The sequence below is a fragment of the Cnephaeus nilssonii genome (assembly GCF_951640355.1).
Source record: "Cnephaeus nilssonii genome assembly, chromosome: 6".
Taxonomy (NCBI): domain Eukaryota; kingdom Metazoa; phylum Chordata; class Mammalia; order Chiroptera; family Vespertilionidae; genus Cnephaeus; species Cnephaeus nilssonii.
This window is the reverse complement of record NC_137077.1, coordinates 31,482,851-31,498,451: the sequence shown is the minus strand read 5'-3', so window position 1 is coordinate 31,498,451 and position 15,601 is coordinate 31,482,851. Positions and strand designations below refer to the sequence as shown.

The 15,601-nt window shown below is 39.5% G+C and overlaps 1 protein-coding gene across 7 annotated transcripts in view; it reads left to right on the top strand.

Moving 5' to 3' along the window:
* The window catches only part of SOX5 (SRY-box transcription factor 5), a 950,952-nt gene that overhangs the window by 909,337 nt on the left and 26,014 nt on the right, over positions 1–15,601 (top strand). For all 7 annotated transcript variants that reach the window (XM_079773594.1, XM_079773592.1, XM_079773591.1 and 4 more), the window contains one exon: positions 6,765–6,910. In XM_079773594.1, coding sequence (XP_079629720.1) covers positions 6,765–6,910 — 146 coding nt within the window. The remainder of the gene's footprint in view (positions 1–6,764; positions 6,911–15,601) is intronic.

Here is a 15,601-nt window from a genome sequence, read left to right as displayed (position 1 = left end):
CTATCATCTCTGTGGAAGACACTGAAACATATTATTCTTACTCTTCATTCCCGATGGATAAGTGAAATTTTACCTGAGCAAATGTAGTACACACACATATATTCAATAAGATGAAGGGAAACACTTTGAGGTCCATTAATTTGGTATTTTATTTCTACAACTTGCTCATTTAAAATATGATGACATGAAGGAGAATGTTATCTCAAATACATTTACATTTTTAATGAGAAAATCTTTTATGAGGATAAGTTGCTGAACAAGAATTGTGTAATAGTTACATAGGAAGCCATTGGATTATCAGGAAGTTAGGGGTATCATTCAACATCTGGCAATTAACATTTACAAAGCATTTTACAGTTTACAGTTTACATTCATGTTTATTATTCAACTAATTATTGAGAGGTTTCACATGTAAAGAAATAACAGGGTGCCAAAAATTTGATGATGATATGACGTTAAAAATCATTAAAAAAATTTAATATGTATTGAAAATAATTTAAAACACCTGGGCCTTTACTTTTACTTATAGCTGAAAAATCATATGTAAAATAAATACATACTAAATAAGAATTTGTATTGCCCTGATAGCATTTATTAAGCCCATGAATTTTAATAAATTTGTGATATATAGTACAAGGTTCCATTGATATGACATAGAAAATCAATGAACTTGGAATTATAAAGTTGGAAACTTTCAACTTAGAAATATGCATTTATTCCTTCAACAGTCTGCCATGGGCCAAAGGAATAAAAGACTAAAAGAAAAAAACTGCCCTCAAGTAGTGAGTTCAGAGACTGGTGTGAAAGACAAGTTTAGAAAAAGAAAGACAATGACACAGTAAGAACATTTACAAGGTTTTGAAGGAGCAGATAAATGGGAAGTACTACTGCTGACAAGGACCATGCCTGGGGTATGTCAGCGAAGTCCTTACAGAAGAGTGACATTTGAATAAATCCCCAAACACACCAGGAAGAGAGGGTATTTCAGTAAAAGACAAGCTTGGGCGACAGAGGTGGGCGGGAGGAGGAAAGCTATCCTTAGAACAGGAAATAGTTCCGTGCTGCACAGAACTCCTCAGAGACCAGCAAGAAATGACCTAGGAAAGATAAGCAGAGTTGACATCATGAAGAGATGTTTAGGCCATTTTAAAGTGTTTGGAGTTTATCTTAGAATGACGTTCCGTGGGGAGCATTCAAGTGTTTCCTGTTTCAGTATATTTGGGAAAGGCTGCATATTATTGTTACTTCTCACAGATTCACGATGCACATTAACATATTCAAGATTTTGAGAATTTGTGCATTGAAGAAACCTTTTTAACTTTAATTAGTGTTTCCCACATTTATTGGAACACGGAGTTATTTTGCTTCACAGAATTATCATGTTATAATGCTCCTTTAAGCATTGGGGTATCAAGAGAAGGGATTTTTTATTAGGTCAAGTGACATGATCCAAATTCCTTGTTTTTGGATATTTTGGAATGTTTTATCTGCAAGCAGAGTAGGAGATGGATTCAAGGAGCATAAGCCTGAAGATAGGGAAACCAGTTAGGAGGTTATGGCATTAGCCCAAGTGAGCTACGAGGTAGCTTCAGCAAAAGTAAGGGATGTGGGGATAGAGAAGAAGCACATGTGAGAGGGAGGAGCTGACAGAGTTGTCAGGGCTCGGCTGTGGTTGCCTTTTATATGTTTGGGTAAAGGAGGTGTCTTAGATGACTGCCAGGTGACTGCATGGGCAACTGGCATGGGCTATGGGTGTAGAAAGAACAGATTGAGGAAGTGGGAGATGATGAATTCTGTTCTAGACACCCTGCATTTCAGATACTCATGGGACATTCAGGTAGAGAACCTTAGGAGGCAGATGTATGTAACTAGGAATAAGGATTTTAGTCAGACAGTAGATATTTGTCAGTACTAGGAATCATCCCTTGATTCTTAGGATTATGTTTGGGGCCAAATGTGATATATTGAATTCTAAGGCTGATGCAACAAATCACAAACTGGGTAGCTTGAAACAAATTTATTCTATCACTGATTGGAAGCTAGAAATCCAAAGTCAAAGTATCAGTAGGGATTAGTTCCTTCTGGAATCTCAGGGGAAATCTGCCCCATGCTTCTTGCTTACCTGGTAGCTCCTAGTGGTTGCTCGCAGTCTTTAGTGTTCCTTGATTTTTAGATGCATAATCCAATCTCTGCCTCCATAGTCACATGACCTTCTTCCCTGTGTCTCCATATGTCAAATTTTCCTTTCTCTCCAAAGGACACCAGTCATTGGATTAAGGCCCACCCTAAATCAGGGTGATCTCATTTCAATAGAGTCTATTAAGGACTGTATTTCCAAATAAAGTCACATTCACAGATGCCAGGGGTTAGCCTGAGACAGGGACATTTCCTTTTGAGAGATACAACTTAACCCATTACAGGTACTTCCTGCTTTCCCGTCTACCTTGCAATGTTTGTTTATTTTCATTGTGGAACAGCCATTACTCACTTTTTCTGTTTCATTTTACCCTTTCTAAGATTGGACTTGCCAAGTTGCCGATTTTTTTCTGCCTCTGAAATTATATAAAAGGGTCTTTTTTAATTTTAAGAATTTTGTTGTTAGTGGTTAAGAAGCAACACTGAGGCACAAAACATCAATTTATGGTAAAATTTATAAGATTACAGAATCTGGCAACTCTGGTGATGATTGCTAACCTGTGCTTCCCACGTCTCATCTGGGATGCTAACTGGAGCCATACGGCCTTGGTCCTCTCACTTCCCTCCCGAGATTGAGGCTCACTGAGTCTCTCCTAAACACATGCCCACCTTCCAGTCCTGCCTGTAGATACAATCGCTGCCTCATTATATAATGAAGGGAGAACAAGATGTATCAGGTAATCATTTCGGGTCTTTTTGGACTCTGATGGGGGACTTCCATTTAATTGAACCTCTCTCCCAACAAGAAATGGCACCTCCTCTTGGACTTTATCATAACAAGACGGCTGAGGTACACATAGGTTGGAAATGAAAGCAGAAAGAAAAGAAAAAAGGAATAATGCTTTTTACTGTCTTCTCAGGTACCAAGAGCTATGTACACCTTCACATGTATTATTTTATGTAATTCTTCCATTGAGCTTACATTTATTTTACAGCTGAGGGAAATGGAAACTCGGTGAGATTGTTATAATTTGTCAAATATCACACTTTCTGAGAATTAGAAACCCAGATCCATCTGAAGCCAATGCCCAGATCTTCCTTGTTTCACTAATGCTATTTGGCAAATGAACCGCCAGTTACAGAATAACTGTCAGGGACCACTTACGATACTAAAAAAAACAGATTACCTCATCTAATCTTCACAACATTTGCATTGTCCGGTCAGTGTTTGTTACCCCCGTGTAACCAATGAGACCACTGAGACAGAAAAGTGAAATAACTTCTGGAATTTATACAGCTAGTAAGTGGCAAAGCTAGGATTTTAGTTCAGCCTTGTCCAACTCTAAAAAACACACTTCTCCTGAGGGTTGAAACCCTGCAGCTGAAGAAAGGATCCCAGGAAAGGATATGAAGATGGAGGAGTCGGAGAGAAGAGGGGACCCAGTGCTATGATGAGAGTCAAGGAAGGAAGGCATTTCAGTGAGGCGATGGTCAGTGCGGTCATTCTGCAGAGAATGGAAAATGCCCCTTGGATTGGCAATTAAAAGAACACAGCAAGCAGGAACAAGATTGTAACAGGAAAGGGAGAGTGAGGAAGGGACGGGAGAATTTGAATCTTTGAGAAGCATGGCTTAAAAGGTAGAGAGACAAAGCTGGAACAAGGGGACAACAAGGAGGGAGAGACTTTATGTGCCTGTTTTAGGAGAGAGCCTTAGGTACTTACAGTTGAGATGGGAGAGATGGGAGAGAAGAGCAGATGACAAATGTGACAGAAAATAACCGATGGTGAGGTGTAGGAATCTAGAACATGAGTGCAAGGGGTTTGCCTTGAATGAAAACAGAGGCACCTTTTTACTGACACAAGAAGAGGCATAAATGGAGATAGATTTGAAGCGGCGTGGGGTAACAATGGGCGGGGGTAGGGTAAGGAGCAGGAAGGTGAAGTTCTGTCTTTCTGGTCTTTTCAAAATCAGAGGCCAGACCATTTGCCAAGAGAGGGAATCAGCAAGAGTGGGAATTTGGTGACTATGATTAGAAAAAAAAATGTAAAGCACCACCAAACAATCCCATTAAGATTCAGTCTATGGTATGTAAATGGCTTTTATGATTTAGCACGAGGTACAAATGTTAGAATTCCAGATAGCATGTTAACCAAAACTCAAGAGCAGGCATCCTCAAACTACGGCCCGCGGGCCACATGCGGGTGTTTTTGCCGTGTTGTTTTTTTTTTACTTCAAAATAAGATATGTGCAGTGTGCATGGGAATTTGTTCATAGTTGTTTTTTTAAACTATAGTCCGGCCCTCCAACGATCTGAGGGACAGTGAACTGGCCCCCTGTTTAAAAAGTTTGAGGACCCCTGCTCAAGAGTCTCTAAGAGCAAGAATGTTTACTTGAAAGTAAGCTTCTGTTTCCACATGCACAGGAACGCACACCTCAACTTGGAACTAGCCACTACAGAACATATGTCTGTCAGTCATTTACCCCGGTAACAACTGGTATTCATTTTCCATCTATAGTAATTATTTTTCCTTCACAATGTTATATTGGCAGCACCTAAAAAGCATAAACAATTAATACTTGTATTCAGTGCCATGTGCCAAACCATTTCACACATACATGTGCTCTGGAAGAAGCTAAATAGACTACAAAAATGTGTGATGCCGGGTTGTACATAAACAGGGGTTAGAAGGTAGGAAAATCAAGCTGTCCACTTAGGATGTTACTAAAGACACATATACCAAGACCATCCCTGCCATATAGAGCTGTATTTCTTTCTAGAGTGGTAGTATTTGTGAATAGAATACCTCAAGAATCATATATCAAGAAGCTTGTCCAAGTCAGCATAATATAATGTTAAAAACAATCATCTTTTATAGTAAATATTAACCTTGCAGGTCTGACCTTCAGTCAGCTGTTCATATGGAAAATAAGAATAATTAATAAATAATAATACAAGAATAAACTGTTTCACGTACTCACAACTGTAAACCTACTTTTGCCCCGCCCTGCATAGTAAGTCCAGACTTCCTCTTGTATGGACTGCACTAGAACTTATCTTTCTCTGGAAGGAAAGCAGAGGACAAGGTCTGGTCTGTGCGCAGTACGGGGTGGGGGGAGGCAGCGCTGCCCTAATCGTACATCAGCTTCTTCAATAGAAATGTTTAAGCGGCAAGTGGGTTTCTATGTGTTTTGGCAATCAGCAGATCAGATAGAAGAGTCTGGCTATACAACGAGGATGTGTAATCTGACATGATTAGACAAGGCTCTTTAGTACCAGAACATTCATAATTGAGACAAAGAAATAGTATTAATAACACTTTCCTAACACGGCAGCTAGCCACTTTATATTTCCTTTCTTTAATCTTAGTGTTTTTCAACAAATCATGGGATTTAATAGCGTGTTTTGGCAGATTAGAGGATTTATGGCCCAGATGTTTTTTGTTCTAAAAATGGATTAGGGTGTAAAGTTTGCTGGAATCCATGGAACATGTTGAGGCAAGCCGGTCATTTTATGTGTGATTAGTGCCTGCCTTCTGTCTCACAGTCCCTCCATCTGTCACAATACACCAATGGATCTGGTTAGATTTAGCCTCATGTCACAAACAAGTCCCTTTTCTGGGCAATATCATATTATATATTTAGTTTATGCCATTTTATGCCCTAGTTAAAAGATAGGGAGAGCGAAAGATGAGATATTAGCTTTCCTTTCAATATTTGTGAAACAAATCTTTTCTCATTGGTACTCTACCTTAAGATCATGCAGATTATCATAATAATGGGCATCAAATAAAAAAAATGTTAAATTAAATTAAAAAATGTTTTGCTTCTTATACCTGTTATTCTTTAAAAGACATACAAAGTATTTGGCAATGTTTTTGTTTGTTTGTTTTCTTTCTTTTTTTTTTTTTTCTAACTCTGGATTGTAGAGCTGCAGATACAGGCTGGTCATTTGACCATCTTATTGAGAGTATGCATTGTGTGACTATTCTTACCAGTAGCCACAATTTTTTAAAAATCAAACAATTACAGCTGCTTAGTTACATTCTGTGCTTGAAATTTAGCCTCTTAACTATTACAAGTATGTATCCATAGCAAACCACTGCCACCTGGGGTTTATTTAACTGTAAACGGATTCAGGGCCAAAATGCTCTTCTTTGTCAGTTAATAATGATTTATTCTTCCTTTAAATAACAACCTGGAAGTGCTATGCCCAAACTTTAAATTGGCCTTTTTAATGCTATTAGCATGTCAGTAATTACAGTGATAATTATCAATATCTGCATCTTGTGGTAAAATTAAAAGAATCCTTACATGAAAAGAAATCAAAGATACGTTTTATTTTTGCACTACAAAATATTCAGATAATTAAAAATAGTTTATTTAAAAACTATATTTCAAACTTCTTTTCAAGTGTGTGGAAACAGCTATCTTTCACTTAGTATTATGCTTCATTTACAGATGTTTGGCAACGTGTTCATGTATGACTTATTCATTCATTTAGACAAATTCCCCTGAGAAATTATTATATGCCAGATACCAGCCACTACCCAAAAAAGAAGTGATTGTTATGGTTAAAGTTTCCATGCATTTGTACAAAACATACTCTTTGTTCTGTTGCATCTTCAGGTTATTTAAATGACCATGATGCTGTCACTAAGGCAATCCAAGAAGCGCGGCAGATGAAGGAGCAACTTCGGCGGGAACAACAGGTGCTTGATGGGAAGGTGGCTGTTGTGAATAGTCTAGGTCTCAATAACTGCCGGACAGAAAAGGTTAGTTCTTAAAATACCTGACTTTCCAAAAATACTTAAATCACCTAAATGCTTTTCTTCTTTATTGTCTTTTCATCTTCTCATCATCTCAGAATAATAGTCCTCCTCCCTATTTCCTCCTGTCAATACAGATATCTCCATGTCCATCCCAATCAAAACCAGCCAAAAATGGGCAGGCTTATATTTCTCTTGTTTCCATCTTCAAACCTTATTGACCATCAATATCTTTCTCTGCCCTCCATTTGTATTGAAATGAGATGGCACTTGAGATAGCTGAATCTTAGTGAAAGTTCTGCTTTCCAGAGATGCTTAACTTGTATTTGGGGATGAGCTGGATTTGAAAATGCTGAATCTTCTTTACCAGCATAAGCTTGGATGATACCCATCCTCATAGTCTAAGCATCTAGGATCCTGAGCTGGTCATATGTTTCTAATGCAAAATACTGTCAAGTTTTAGGTGACTGCACAGCTGGAAAATTTGATTTTATCATAAAACAAAATGTGATTTTTAAAACTTGGACATTATTATTCTATCTAAGCCCAGTGAAACTTCTGAATTTTTCTGAAATGTGACAATTTAAAACTTTTGTCTAAAATATGTTATATTATATTCAGAAAAATATTATAAGTTCTAGAAAGCTCAAAGTGATTTACTTCTTTTGGTAATGTTTGATACGTTTTGAATTGAAATTTTAAAGTGTTTTTCAGTCTCCTTTAAACAATCCTCTAGCTCAGTGGTCGGCAAACCGCGGCTCGCGAGCCACCTGTGGCTTTTTGGCCCCTTGAGTGTGGCTCTTCCACAAAATACCACGTGCGGGCGCGCACGTACAGTGCGATTGAAACTTTGTGGCCCATGCGCAGAAGTCGGTTTTCGGCTCTCAAAAGAAATTTCAATCATTGTACTGTTGATATTTGGCTCTGTTGACTAATGAGTTTGCCGACCACTGTATAGACACAGCAGATAAGAGGGGGGAAATGATCAGCTACTTAGCAATAAACTGAGAAACATGAGTCAAACAGGATTGTACAGAATGAACAGTTTGCTAATCTGGATATGTCCTTGGGTTCCCGGGGTTTACATGGAATTCGATGTATAATCTCTAAGCTAGCAATCTACATAGTGAAGGGAAATATATGCACGACCTTGTCACAACTGTACCTTTTTTCTGGTCCAAACATGGGTCAAAAGGTAGAAGAAACTATTTCAAGCCTGTTCTGTTTCTGGAGGGGAGAGCGGACCGTGGGTCAGTCTCTCATCCCCTGCAGTCTCACAGCGTGCAAAGGTGCTGGTGCAGCAAGAAGGGGACAACCTTCCTCTAGCTAAGTGCCAGAGAGAAGAGGCAAAGCGAAGTGGCAGCTCCAAGAAGGAAGGGAGGGTCGCAAGCATAAAGGAATTTATATTCAAATATTTAAACATTCTTGAAAGGATGCTTGAACAGAAACTCCTTTTTTTTTCTGCTCCCCATGTAGAAGTGAGTTTAACACTCAGCCAGATGCTAATGCAAAGTGACTCCAGCTATTCCTCGCAAGCATAGCTAAATTGCTGTTATTTGTTAAGTGCATTGAATTCAGCTGTGGATACAGCAGTTGGTTGCATTCAGCAAGCATCTGTACCCTTTTTTTTTCTGTCTAATCCTCCAAAGCAGAGACAACTCTACCTATCTCCCCCCTCTCCTCCCCTATGCTGGCTGGGACTTGTCAAGTGACAACCAACCAAATCCTTTTGGACAGGAAGGCTTCATCCTAAATTCTATATACTTGCAAAACAGGCCTTGTGGTTGGATCAGGGAGCCCATTAAGAGCACTTTGGTGGTATGGAAATTCATCTTCATGAAGCTCCTAGGCCCCTAAGCAGCATGCTGGTTAGCTCTGGTTACAGATCAGTCATTCACATCGGAGGGCAATAATTGTGCTGACGGCTTGTAAGGCAATGGTAGTACATAAAATAATCCCGGGCCCTCCACCATGGCACTGCGAGTTAATCTTCTCTAATACAGATCAGCTGTTGTTCTAACACATGACTTCATGCAGGCTCCAGTGACTCTGCTCAGCCTTTTGATTAAGTAACAGGAGTGGAACCATCTGCATTCACTTTATTCCATAGTGTCTATTGTTAGGGATCCTCATTGCCACTTTGTTCCACCTCCACCGTCACACTTTATTTTATTTCTCTGATTAGCACCTCCTATTTGAGGTGCAGGAGTTAGATTGCCTCTGTGGAAAGCTACTGCTTTTCATTTTCCTCTCTCTTTTGTAGAATTATAATGACTTTTTTAAAGACTATTTTTGAAGTAATATTTGCCAAAATCTGCTGCCCAATTAATATGTGTTCATTCTCAAGAAGGTTAGCATTCCCAAATCTCTTCACCATACACTTTCAACGCAGTTGAGTTATGTCTTCAATTAAAGTCTTATATTTTTTATGGGGTTTTAAGTGAAACTCTTAAAATATGAAGGCAAGCATTTCCACTATTGTAATAATATGGCTAACTCTTGTAATGTATAGGTAAACCTTTCAGCATGACCCAAACTAGTTCATCCCTTTTTACCCTTGACACCTGAGAATGAACTGAGGTTATTGAACCTCTCTTAGAAGCAGGTATTACTGTGGTTGCCTTTTCTTGTTGAACTAGCTTAGGTGTCACTTCTACAATGTCAAGGATTGATAGATGTCTGTACATTTCATGGGGATGAAATGATGTCAAATGTACCTATTTAATTAGTAATTATTCAATATTAGCATCTATTATCTATTAAGGATGGGGATATATACTTGAGGTGCTATTTATAATAATAAATGCATAATATGCTAATTAGACCAGACATCCTTCTGGACGACCTTCTAATCTAGATGAAACCGGGCTGCAAGGACCAAGGCGGCCACTGTGGTGGGCAGGGGCCGGGGCAGAGGAGGCAAATTTCATGCATTGGGCCTCTAGTATTTAATAAGAAAATATGTCCTCTGCCTTTATAGTTTTTAGGGTTGAAGTCAAATTATTATTTTGACTGTTAATCATAGCACATTTATGTTAGTAGGCCTACCTATGAGATTAAATAAGTGGATGCTTAGCATATCGGATCAGTTATATACCTGAGTTGACAAAGTGGATGCTTATTCTTCCACATAAAGTGACATCACTATACATAGTGTGTATTTCCTTAGTACCTACCTTTTTAATAGATTTTTATAATCACCCAACTTTAGCCATGCCAAAGCATAGATAGATTAGTAATTGGCTCGACATTTTGCTTCTGAGTTATTTTTTTAAATCCTATCTAATAAAAGAGTGATATCCAAATTGACCATCACTCCAACATACAAGATGGCTGCCCCCATGTGGTCAAAGATGGCTGTCCCCATGTGGACACAAGATGGCCGCCACAAGATGGCCAGCAGGGGAGGGCAGTTGGGAGGGACCAGGCCTGCAAGGGAGGGCAATTGGGGGTGATCAAGCCTGCAGGGGAGGGCAGTTGGGGGGGACCAGGCCAGCATAGGAGAGAAGTTGGGGGTGACCGGACCTGCATGGAAGGGCAGTTGGGGGAGGACCAGGCCTGAAGAGGAGGGCAGTTAGGGGTGACCAAGGCCTGCAGGGGAGGGCAGTTAGGGGCAAACAGGCTGGCAGGGGAGCAGTTAGGCATCAATCAGGCTGGCAGGGAAGTGGTTAGGGGGTGATCAGGCTGGAGGCAGAAGCGGTTAGGGGCAATCAGGAAAGCAGGCAGGTGAGCAGTTGGGAGCCAGCAGTCCTGGATTGTGAGAGGGATGTCTGACTGCCCGTTTAGGCCCGATCCTAGTGGGAGTTGTATGTCCCTCAGCCCAGCCTGCACCCTACTGGGATTGGGCCTAAACGGGCAGTCGGACATCTCTCGAGGGGTCCCAGATTGGAGAGGGTGCAGGCTGGGCTGAGGGACATACAACCCACCCCCCCGTGCATGAATTTTGTGCACCGGGCCTCTAGTATATATATGTATTGATTTCAGAGAGGAAGGAGAGGGAGAGAGATAGAAACATCAATGATGAGAGAGAATCATCAATCAGTTGCCTCCTACACAATTCCACTGGGGATTGAGCCTGCAACCAGGGCATGTGCCCCAAGGAGGTCTAACTGTGACCTCCATGTTCCTAGATTGATGCTCAACCACTGAGCAACACTAGTTGGACTGCTTCAGAGTTCTTAATGAAAGACAAACAGGGTATATGATAACTTTCTTTTATAGTTTGCACGATTATCTTCTCATATAATTTGAATCCCAAAGGAGGATTTTTTTTCCTATCTAAAACAATACTCCCAATTTTTCAAACCCACAAGATATGTGAAATGTAAGAAGTGGGTTGCCCTGGCCGGTGTGGCTCAGCTGGTTGAGCATCATCTCATGCACCAAAAGGTTGCCAGTTCCCAGACAGGGCACAAGCCTGGGTTGTGGGCTTGATCCCCAGTAGGGGATATGCCAGAGGCAGTGGCAGTTGACTGATGTATTGCTCTCACATCGATGTTTCTCTCTCTACCTTTTCTTCTCTTTCTAAAAATCTATAAAATATATTTAAAATAAAAATAATTCTTTCTTTAAAAAAATAAAGAAATGAAAGGAGTGGATGCCATAAAGGAGAGAAAAGGGTAGAAAGGAGCTGGAAGAAAGGAAATGGGGGGAAAAATTGAGCCTGGTGCTTTCCAGCAGCCTAAAAGGTGATAGCATAACCTGCCATCCAGATAATTGGAATCCTGCAGTGGAGATCTGTTTTCTTGAGCACACAAGCCTTATAAACATTAAGTTTTCTTCACATTTCAAATAAACAATATGGTTGTCCCAACTAGAAGGTCTTCATTCTGAAGAGCTGTAATTGGACAGTGAAAACAATTAGAAGTGTGAAGAAAGGGATGAATGTTTTTCAGTAATATGTACTGAAACACATAATGAAAGTCATTTTTACTGAAACACATTGTACTTGAAGACTTCTAAAAGAGTTTTCATTTCTTAACTTTTCTTGGAAGTGTTTCAACATACCCAAGAACTGTGTATGTCAGGTTTCTTGGAAACTCTGAGACACAGTGTTATTTATAATTGTCATCTCTGGTTAATTGTAGCATGACTGTATATTCAAATAATGTTATCTTTTTTACCACACAGCTCTGTTACAGATTACTTTTATGGATGGATAAGTAAACTTCTCAGGTAGGAAGGCTCAGAAAGAATACCCTCATATAATTATTTTGTAAAAAACACCTGTTTTTCTTCCTTAACATCAAAATGGCAGTTTTGATCCTACAATTAACTACATATTTAGGTTCTAACCTTGTGTTTGAAGGTGTCCATACCTAATAGGATAACCCACCCAGCAATTTAAATGTAATAGAGACCCACTGCCCGGGACCGAAATAAATAGACCAGAAGTTTCCCTGCCCTTTTCTCTCAATGGTGTAGGAAGATGATACCTATGCTGTAGTTAAATGTATGTATTTCATTACATGTATCAGGAAATCTAAATATTTAGCTTCAACCAAGATTAAGTTTTAGCATATAATGAGGTAAAGAGCAGAAGGTTGGTGACATTAGTTTATCAGCTCAGTGATGTCAGGGTTGGAATCTCTGTGGTTCTCTTGGTTTTTCCCTTAGAGTCACAAAATGTGGCCGCACCTACAGCTATCCATGAAGGCAAGCAGTACAGGAAGGGGAATTTGTTTCCGCTTTGCTAAGCTCAGTATTCATTCACATAGGGATGCTTTTACATTATTCTCATAGGGATGTTTCTCTGTACCTCTCAAGCTGACTTCCACAAACATCTCCTTTGGTAGTGCTGGGTCATAAGCACATCTTTAAGAGGATTACTGGCGAAAGGAAGAGAAATTGCTTTAAATTGATCATGAATTATGTTCTGGGACTGAGAAAGACTGGATTCTATTCTCCCTGAAATCAAGGGATATCTTAAGATCAAAGATTATACTGGCAGGAAAGCAAAAAAAAGGAACCAGCGTAGCTATTGGGTAGGAAAAGGCTATTGGGAGCGACAGCTACATTAGAAAAATAATATTAAAACTCTCAAAACTGCTCTGTTTTTTATTGTTTCATGTTTGTTGTCATCTCTCTAACTACCTTGGCTCTTCTACTATTACATGTTGAGAGCCTTCCTTATAACTTGTCTGTGGTTCATTAAGAATTAAATTAATTGCCCTGGCCAGTGTGGTTCAGTCGGTTGAGCATTGTCCAGTGCACTGTGCCCCAAAAGGTCGAGGGTTCAATTCCCTATCAGGGCACATACCCAAGTTGTGGGTTAAATTTCTGATCAAGTAGATTCCCAGTCAGGGTGCATATGAGAGGCGACCTCTCTCTCTCTCTCTCTCTCTCTCTCTCTCTCTCTCTCTCTCTCTCTCTCTCTCCTCTCTTCCTTCCTCTTTTTCTAAAAATTAATAAAAACATACAAGCATGTCCAGAAGAAAACATTGCTTGGTGAAAGGTTGAATCAATACATGTGTGTTCACACATGCTCTCTACATGTTAAGGCCAACTTCTGTATTAGTGTTCTGATATAAAGCAGATGTCAGTCACCAAAATAAACATGCAAATATTGTGCATACGTTTCTTAAGGCAGAGAATTTTATCCCCCAGATATTAATTGCCAACAATGTACCTGGACTTTAAACACCTGCACATGCTATGAATGCATTTTAACTGCAAAGAACAGCAGCTCGGAAAATGTCTTATTTTTCCTTCTGAGGTTCAGTGAAAATTCTTTGCAAATTTCCATAGAATAAGAGGAAAATTGGGCGAATAACATGTATGTTATAAATAATAATTTACTCAATAATGACATCAGTTTCTCTTTACATTTCTCAGTCAGATTCATACGAAGCCTTACCACGGACGATATACCCAGACTGATTTGTAAATCAAGGTGGATTTTCATCACTCCGGCACTAGGGAACTCTCCTTTACCACCCCCTCTCCGCCGCCACTGCCATTCCTTTTCTTTCCCTTTAACAGAGTGCCAAACGTGAAATGACAGTGACCAATGTTGACTTAATGTGGATGTTTAATAATGAAAAAAAATTGTGTCAGTCCCAGCATTAGTTACAAATGGCAGTAAGTGTATCGGATGGCAGCCCTGTAATAATTTTGCATCCATCATTCTTTCCCGACGCTTCGCTGGCCATCTGATGGATGGGGCCAGCAGTGTTAACACTTCTGAAACTGACACAGTAGATCTAGTTCAGCATTACCTAACACATGCTCCTGCCCTTAGATAAGGAGGAGGCATGTGAGGAATTGTGAATTACAGGTTTTGCTTGCTTTGAACAAGTGGCTATGAAAGGACTCACGCCTCTGCGTTCAGCGGAAGAGTCTACAATTAATTCATGATTTATGGATGGCTTCTGTAGATGTTGCCTTTAGCTAAAATGCATTAGAGAAGTCAAATTAAAACTAGATATTTCAGTGGTTAGAGAAAGACTCCATGAGGAGAAAGCCATGTTAGGTAAATCCTTCAGGAGGAAATGAGATGTCATTGGAAGTATGGCCAAGCAGGAGCTTATACTAGGGTGTGTGTGTGTGTGTGTGTGTGTGTGTGTGTGTGTGTTAAAAAAAAAAAGTCCCTACTAAACTTTTAAAACCACTGGCTAGAATTTGCCTAAGAACCAATTACAATAACAAAAATGATTGATATTTTCTCTTTATAAAAGTGAATATATATTTTTTAATCTCTACATATAATTATTTTTTGGAGACTAATTAAAAGGTACGCACAATCTGGTATTGAACACTTGCCTTTTATTATGGGAGGCTCTCTACTTTGCAAATTTATATAAATGGATGGGGAACTGCTTTCTAGGCAACTGAGTATTAGGAAATCTAGACCAACTTTGTATGTGCAAGTGGGCATTTGATCCTTAGGTTTTCTTTTCTTTTGTTTTTCATTCATAAAACCTTCTTAATTCTGAGCGTCTTAGCTGGGGAACACTTCTTATGGGACAGGAAGGGAGAGGAAAACCCCTTGGTGAATATTATCAGCACAGAGCAGCCAGTTTTCAAAGACCACGACAAAAAGGCAAATAGGCATTATGTCATCATCCATCCATCACTCTATATGTCAGCCTTTCAATAATTCCAATCGACATTCTCAACAGGCTGGTGCAAGTTAAAGGGGCTGTTTGTTTCTAGAAATAGAGTATAGGCTGTCTATAGCCTTTTGTTCCAGATGGGGTGTTTTTTTTTCTGTGTCTTTTCATTTCTTTCTTTTTCTTTTTGGGGGCATTTAATTGAAATCCATGCCGAGTGTGCAGACTGCAAAGATCAGAGCTGTTTTCGTCCAGCAGTGGTAACTATGCATTAAACATTTTGATTTGTTTGAGCTTGAAGTGTAGTCCTTTTTTGCCATTTGCTTCATGGAGTTTGTGTGTATTTACAGCCTCTGCATTTAATGGCCACATGCCTTATTTTCACAGATGGCCAGTGGAAGACTTTTCCTTCCTCTTAGTATAGCCCGCTTTCAGTTGTGCTGCATTTGTCACAGTGCCACTACTTGCAGCTAGCAAGTGCCCACGCTTGGTGGGGAGCAATTATGGTGTGAGTTTTTAAGAAGCTTTTTAAAGGTTTTTTTGTGTGTTTTTTTTTCAGTAAACTTTTTATGGTTTAATTTCCAAGCCTAGAAAAGCTGTGCGTGTTTTCAAACAGAGAGTCTTGTGTTCTTTACATCATTCTGGT